Source organism: Charadrius vociferus, unplaced genomic scaffold (assembly GCF_000708025.1).
Source record: "Charadrius vociferus isolate BGI_N301 unplaced genomic scaffold, ASM70802v2 scaffold974, whole genome shotgun sequence".
NCBI classification, from domain to species: Eukaryota; Metazoa; Chordata; class Aves; order Charadriiformes; family Charadriidae; genus Charadrius; species Charadrius vociferus.
The window spans coordinates 259330-267631 of record NW_009648063.1 but is presented as its reverse complement, the minus strand read 5'-3'; the positions used below and the strand labels follow the sequence as shown (position 1 = coordinate 267631).

General features: G+C 43.8%; 1 protein-coding gene across 1 annotated transcript; it reads left to right on the top strand.

Moving 5' to 3' along the window:
- Nucleotides 1-6363: 6363 nt before the first annotated feature.
- TMEM246 (transmembrane protein 246) lies at nt 6364-7551 on the top strand. Its single transcript, XM_009883808.1, has one exon. The coding sequence runs from the start codon at nt 6364-6366 to the stop codon at nt 7549-7551; it is 1188 nt and encodes a 395-aa protein (XP_009882110.1).
- Nucleotides 7552-8302: the final 751 nt, after the last annotated feature.

Below are 8302 nucleotides of genomic sequence, written 5' to 3'. Positions count from 1 at the left end.
TACAATTCAGGTGACAGAGCGCTGGCACAGGCTGCCCAGGGAGGGTGTGGAGTCCCCTTCTCTGGAGATGTTCAAAACCCGCCTGGATGCAGTCCTGGGTAATGTGCTCTGGGCAATCCTGCTTTAGCAGGGGAGTTGGACTAGATGATCTCTAGAGGTCCCTTCCAACTCTGAAGATTCTGTGATTCTGTGTGATTCTGTGATTACTTCAGCATACCACATTCAGTAGCTCTCTTTTCAATAGTTACTCCAGATAATTCACCTGTGTGGATTACCAGTATGGTTAAACTATAAAATGCCAGTTATTCAGGACAACAAAACCAGGTTGATGTGTTATATATCTGGGAATAACAGATTCCTTCCTGTCTTTTATATTGTTAAGATGAAGATCCACTAAGGTAGAAATTGCGTCTTGCTATATTTGTGTACATTATCTTGTATGCAGGGGCTGGGCTCTTATTTTAGCAAAAGACTGTGACACAAGGAGGTAAAATACCAATTATCTATAGCACGTCTGATGAGTCAATGCACATTTAGCTCTGAGATTCCAAGAGCTGACAGCAAAAGGTAATAGCTGGTGCCATTACTAGCAGCAGCTTTGTCTAGTATAATTTTTCTTTTTTTAACAAACAGGGATGTAAATTTTATACTAAAGCAAAAGTGAGCTTAAACCAAAAGCCACATGATTTTGGAGGCTTCCAGGCAGATCTCTGTGAAAATATGCAGAAGTTTTTATACAGATCATTATCAAATTCTCTAACAACATACCCTTTTTTTCTTAACCTCAGGCACAAAAGAAAATGTAAATTCAGATACAGATTGCATAATCAATTTTAGCACACAAAGCCACATAAACCTTTGTTGTCATCTTTTAAAAGACAGCTCCTCACAAAACTCCTTGCCTTGAGTCCCTGTCTTAAGCTATTATCTTGCAGAACTCTCTTCTCCAGGCTGCTTTCCGCTCCAACTTGATCCACATACTGACCTTACTGCTTGATAGCAACAGAGAAGAACATTGCTTTCCCATGACACTGCATAGCAGGGAGGCAGCCAGGTGAAAGCCAGAAGGTGTTGAGAATGGGCTCTCTTCAGATGTATGTGGCAGAGGAAAATTAATATACATGAGAAGCAAAACAGAAGTTGGGGAAATAACTGTAATTAATACACATTCAGTTCATAGCCTGCTTCACTGGTGGCATAGTTTTACCTTCTTAGCTCAAGGGAAATGGAGAAAGTATCTTCCAGGTGCCACATCCATGTACCTTGCCTGTCACTTCAGTAGCTTTCAAACTGTGGTCCCTGGATTTCTAGGGATTTATGAACTATCTGTAAAAGTTAATTACAGTTAAATGAGAAAAGCAGACCAGCATATCAGTAAATTTATTTTCAAGATACAATTCTGCAGTTTCTGGGGTTTCCTACCTGGACAGGGTTACTCCCTGTGTATCTGTGCGTTTTCACTTTTCCAATCGTGCTTAAATTCCATCTTGTTGAACAGAAAAAGTTTTTACATTCATTGACAGCCTCTGAGGAATGGCCGATCAAAAGAGATGTCTGTGCCATTGATTTCTACCTCTTACACTACACACGTCCTGCAAAGGGCCTGTACTGGTGCCTGCTGGTAAAATACAATCAAAGAACTGCTGAGCTCTTACCATTGAGATTCTGCTGAATGGTTTTAGAAGCACAGCTCTTGCCAGGGTGGTCTGTGTTTTCTAGGGAGCCCAACTCCTATTTTGGCATCTAAATGTAATGGTCAGATCTGTGAATGCTTGGCTTCTAGCGGACACCGCTTTTTTCAAGGTGATCCTGAACACATTGCAGAAGTATTATCTGGCATCTGACCTACTAAAAGCTGTCAGAAAACAGGAGGAATTGCAGATGAGAAAAGCTGCCCATCTAGTGCTGTAATAGGGATCAGCTTATGGTAGGCACCATGGTTTCAGAAGCTGAGGGTATCTGTACGCAACAGTCAGCTGTCAGCATGCATATGTGAAACAGAAGGTCGATATGGGTCTTCAATGACTTTGTGAAGCTTGCATCAGATTCAAGCAGGAGTGTGTGTGCACTAACAATATCACAGCCAAGACAAAGCTCTTGCCTCTGCCAGAGAGGATTAATTAATAGAGGAGCTTGGTCCTGAGGTTGCAGCGTGTCCACACAATGTTAGGTTGGGTCGTGGAAGTGGTTTTTGCACAAAGGTTTCAACTTGGGATGCCACTATAGGATCAACACCCAAGTCAAAACCACAACATGCGAACACCATTACTACTACCACTGTTACGTTTTCCAAGAGCCTACCTTTGTTTCTCACAGAGATGACTCTGGCTTCTGACCACGTGACTTCATCCAGCTGATTTAATGTTAGGAAAGGAATGGCTTTTCCCATTGACACTGAAAAGAAGTGTAATTAACCAAAAAGGAATCATTTAATACTGTAATCATAAAGGAATAATTGCGGCCTTGGCTCACGGAGGAGGCAGTAGAAGACAGAGATGGCCTCTCTTACATTAGCTATCTAGGAGCCTCCTAAAATTTCACAGCTTTGAAACACATAGGAGACTTTGAGAAGAGTTTGCAGCAGACAGAAAAACAGCTTTCTCATTTGAAGCACTAGCACAGCAGACAGTATTCTGCGCCCCAAAGAGGATGTTACTAATTTTTCTACTCTTCCTCAGTGTGTGCAGAGGTAACTTTTTCCTGAACAGTACAATTCAGACAAGTAATTAGGGAACTAATGAAGATGGGAATGTAGATTTGGAACCAGGTGTTTCTGGAAGGAATCTTCATCATGAGAATCTAAGTAAAGAAACAAGCTGAATATATAGCTTTATATTGCCATAGCTTCTAAACATGTTTAAGTAATGGCTCAGTTCTACACGGAACGTGTATAAAAGTGGCCTCCACTGCAAGTATTTTACATGGTTGCAAAATAGTTACAGGATTCATACAGACTTTTTAAAAGCACTATAAAATCCAATTCTGATTCTTGATTTTCTTCTCAAACTTTATTTTTCTTTCAGAAATGCAACTTAAATACCTAGATAAGAAAAAAGAACATTTTTTTTTTCCCTTTTTAGGGGAAAAAAATGAAACTGACAGCATCAACAGCTTCTGAAAACAGAATAGCTTCTGTAAAGTCAGAACAGTCCTAATGACTAGAAAACAGCCTGACCGGGAACTCTGGATTTAAGTCCTGCATATAAGATCAAACTTGACCTCTGTAGAAGCAATAAATTTCTATCTAGATTTGGAACTCTCAGGTTCCCAGTATTACAGCCAAAAAGTGGGGTAGATCTCTTTTGTAGATCCTTCAGCTTGTTTTTGTCATGAACCAGAGTATTTGACCTACTTTAATTAGCTCCTGACCATTTTTAGCCTCTGTGGTTCTTCCACTACCCAATGAAAGCAGCCTTTTCCTCTGCAAATACACTGATAAGGAACATGGCAGCCAATGTGAGTTCTGACAGACCAGGCAGCAGGGGAAGATCTGGAGAGAAGCAAAAGTGCCTCTTTGATGGTTGTTTTTCTTGAGGTGTTCTGAGATGCAAAACCAGAATAAGAGCTCTAAGATCTTGAGTTGGGTTACTGAGGAGGTGAAGCCAGGGTAAGTCAGAAACGCTTGAGAAGATGACGCAGGGACCTGCATGGCTGGCTTCCAGTCCCGTGTGCTTTTTCGGAGTTGGCTACTTCGTTGAATGAAGTGAGGAGATCCCTCCCGAGAGGGTGGCGCTCACCTGCACCAGCTTACCACGAGCTGTAGGTGGAGTCCCAGCACAACTTTCCCAGCAGGCAGGGCCGGTGGAGAACTGACCGTCAGGCAGCAGGCTCAAAGCTGGTCGGTCCACCCGCAGGGACCTGGGGAGTACCTTCTCGTGGTACAGGTGAGCCTGACCCTTGAACAACACGGGCTGCAGAAGACCAAGACCTCAGGCAAGCTTCCCTTTGATTCATCTCGTGAGGATGGGGCCCCCACAACTCATTTGGCCACCAGCCAGCTGCTCCTGCTGCTGCAAGGAAAACATGACACCCATTTCTCCCTTTTCAGTAGATAAACAGTATGAGGGAGGAGGCCTCTTGCTTGAGTGGGAATTATTAATCCTTCAGTGGGTATCCTGAGAGCCACAGAGCCCACTGCGGGCTCATAGATTTTGTAGCTCAGATCTCCGCTGTAGCTGGCAGATGGAAAGTAATTTTCTTTACTCCCTGAGAACTAAATTACTTCCTAGCATTTCTTCATCTCCTTTTCGCATTGTGGTCCTGACTTTCAAGTTTGGAGGCTCACTCAGCGACAATGCCAACAATGCTGCTTGTATTAAGAGGAATCTCAAAAGTATGTCAGTATGAGTTGTAGAATATGATTCTGCATTTGTGTGTTCCCTTAATGTTTGTGACTGGTTAGCAGAAAATTAGAAAAAGGAAAGCCCTGGATTTTGGATGAGTAAGTGCATTTAAATGCCAGGTCTTTGCATCCGATGGATTTCAGGTTTTCATGTCCTCAGTCATCATGGCTGGGATCTGGTGGCTGAAATGCAGCCATCACCTTTGAGGTCTTTGCAAGGTCCACTGATGCAATACAATGCAGTGTCTGTGAAACAGGATTGTGTAATCACAAATTATAAAAAAAAAAGAGCGTGAAGACACTGCAGATTCTCATGCAGCAGTGTAAATTTGTTATCTGTATTTAATTACACTAAATCTTCAAAGTTTTGTGTTTTCATGAAACATAAGATAGCACAACATTGATGCCACAGTCTATCCAAGGATAGTGTGAGATCTCACAGCGTGAAGTGCTTGGTTTCTAACTAATATTTGCAATAACTCTTGTATATTTTCCATTAATCTTAGTAAAAGGCCTTTCACAGAAGATCATCAGATTCCCATAAGGCAATAGGAAGTGGTTCTCTAAATGGTGAATACAACAAATATGTGACTAAGGTAATGAGGGCAGTTTTGAAGTAGTCCCAGAATTAGACCCTGCTTAGTGTCCTCTGAGTCATTTCTTCTCCGTGGTCTATTCTTCTGAGACAGAGAAGAAAAGCCACAGCCCTGATTTCTTTCCATCCACAGATCATTGCTTAGACTGCTTCAAAAAACAGTGCAGAAGGAAAAAGGGGAACGTTTTGTTCTGGGAGCACTGTTTGATGATCAGAACTTGGTGAAGGCAGAAGATGAAAAATAGGAGAAACTCTCCACTGAATGGGGGCACTGTCAGTCAGCTGGGGGCGGGGGGTGCACAAATAACTCAGTTCATAAGGAGAGGGAATGGAAAGTAAAAAGGAGAGTCAAGCAGCAGATTAAAAAGGGGAGTTTCTGGCACAAAAGAATTAATCTGAACAGCCTAATTGCCCTGATTTTTGTGTAAACTTCTGACAGCCAGGATGTTAGGTGTTCATGGCAGCCCAGAGAAGCAGAACAGAAAAGCCAAATATGGCAAGATCTAATTTTTGTGAAAGTGGATGTTTGCTTAAAGTGTATATACAAAATATATTTATATTTATATAAATGTTACAGTTTTAAATTAAAGGCATATATTTATAAATTACAAACTTCTAAATAACAAACATGAGTCAATCGCTCAAGTGCAACTTCTTAATTTTGCTGTGACTGTGTATTTCACAGGGTTTAGAGAGGAGGAGACGTCTGAGAGAGACACACAAACATTACGCTTAGCATACACATGGCTTTAGTGAAGTAAATTGGTATCTTTGTTATCTTGCTTCACACTCTGGGGAGTAAAGTGAAAAGCATGGGTTTGGAAGAGTGTGAGCAACAGAAGGGAAGCATGTGTCATTCCACAGAGGTAAAAGTTTGTCTCTCAAATATGTGCTAGGCTAAGAGAGAAGAGATTTGGCTTTGATTCTTGGCTATGACCCAACTCTTACTATGTCACTGTGACCAGATAGTGGTATCTAAGTTCTCTGCCTTCAACAGAAACAGATTTCCACACATCCTGTATCCACATTGCCTGTTATGCATTTCAAGTACAGTAACAAACACAACAAAGTCCTATCTAGTAAGCCAGATCAGAGGTCCTACATGATGAAAAGGCCTTAGTGGCACTTTGGTGGAAACCAGCTTTAGCTCATCGTTCCTCAACCTCCCATGACAATTCTGTGATATGCCCACCTGAGGGACTCCTCAGGGGCCTTTTATTTTGGCTTACTCAGTGACCAGCCCTCAGCTTTCCATTTTCTCAAATCATGGCCTTAACCATCTTTGTTATTCCTCTCTAGGCTTGGACAAATTGTGCAGGTTTGGCAAGCACTGCCCCGATGATACCTTGCAATCCAGGGAGGATGCATCGCAAGTGATGGAATGAGGGCATGAATAGAGCAGGGCTGCCCTCCTTCTGCAGGAGCCATGTTACACCAAGCCTGGCAGCTCTATGGGAGGTGGTGCCGTTGGTCCAGTCCTTTTATCCATCTCCTCACACTGACTGTGGTGACATTCGGTGTGCTTGCACCTTTGGTTTGCCATCGGCTCCTCCACTCTTACTTCTATTTGCGGCGCTGGCACCTGAACCCCATGAGCCAGGAATTCCTGGAGCAGAACCAGCAGGAGGGTCAGGCTGCCCTCCATTACTTTGAGAAGCTGCAGATACCAAACGCCTCTGAGGCCTCTGGCAGTGACGCCTTCCAGCCCTTGCTGCTGATCACCATTATCACTGTGCAGAGACGGAATGATTTCCACTATGTTTTGCAAGTGGCCTCCCACTTCCACCGCCTCCTCCAGAAATGTGGTGCACGTTGCCAGAGCCACCGCATCCTCCTCTGTAATGTGGAGTCAGACCCCAGTAGCCATCAGGATGTCAAGCTGCTGAGCAGCTTCTTTCCTATGGTCAGTCGTGATAAAACTGGGGAGAACCCTGACCCCAGAGTGAACCAGTTTGAGAAGGAGAAGCAGGACTATGTCTTCTGCCTTGAGCAGTCGCTGTTGGTCTACAACCCAGAATACATTCTCATAGTAGAAGATGATGCTGTGCCAGAGGAGGAGATATTCGCTGTCTTGCAGCACCTCTTGTTGGCCCGGTTCTCCAAACCATACCTCAGAGATGCACTCTACTTCAAGCTTTACCATCCCGAGAGGCTTCAGCGCTACATCAACCCCGAACCCATGAGAATCCTCGAGTGGCTAGGTGTAGGCATGTTTCTGGGGCCTGTGCTGAACTGTGTGTACTCCTGGGCAACTGGACGACCCAGCCTCAGTTGGCCCATTGTCTTGTTCTTTGCTTTGTACAGTATGGCTCTGTCAGAGCTGGTGGGACGACATTACATGCTGGAGCTGCGCCGGCTGGCCCCAACTCTGTATAATATCGTGCCGGTCACCGAGTGCTGCACGCCTGCCATGCTTTTCTCTGCTCCTTCTGCCCAACGTGCCTTAGGTTACCTGAAGGGGCTGCACTGCCGCCAGGGTTTTGCTAAGGATATTGCCCTCTACTCGCTGCTGCGCACTAAAGGGGAGAACGCCTACGTGGTGGAACCAAACCTGGTTCGGCACGTGGGAATGTATTCCAGCCTTCGGCTAAACGACAACCCGAAACTGCTGTGATCTGTTCATGCCTTTCCAGACACAAAGCCCAGAGAACTTGCCACTGGGCAGAGAGACGGTGTGCAGACTCAGATGTTGTGCTGCTCACACTGGGCATCCTGTGCCTCCAGGGAGACAAAGAATAACTCTCTTTAAAAAAAAAAAAAAGTTTCTTAAAAAATAAACTTATGTACGTGCAGACCCTATTTAATATATACTTGGAACTAACCAACATGCACCACGTGGGAGGGGAGTGGAGGATTCCAGTGGAGGGTTGTGGATTGTCCACTCTCCTTAATCATTCTTAGGGAAGAACTCTCACACCAATATAAATGGCTGTACTGCCTACTCTCCTGTACATTGCTTACAGAAGTCCTCACCTTAGGGCAACAGAAATGTTGGACAAAATGAATGTTTCAAATTTAAGCTAGTGAGGAGGAAAAGCATTTGTTTTCCCATCCTTACTAAGATCTGATCTCTGATGCCTGTCTGTTTTAAAGCTGGGGTTTTGAGCAGCTCTTTCAAAAGCAATGTGTGAAGTTTCCCACATATTTAGCCTAGATTTCTCAAATTTTATGAAGCCTCTATTTGTTCCTGTCTCCCCCTACAGATCCTAGCTGCACCTCTACCCTCCCCACTCCTTTTTCTTAGAACAGAAGCTCTTAAAAAAAAAAAAAGCCTCTGCTGCTTTGTTAAAGGTCACCTCTGAAGACAGGAATAGGAAAACAAATAACAGCCATTGATGTGACACAGCCAGGTCACAAATCTATGT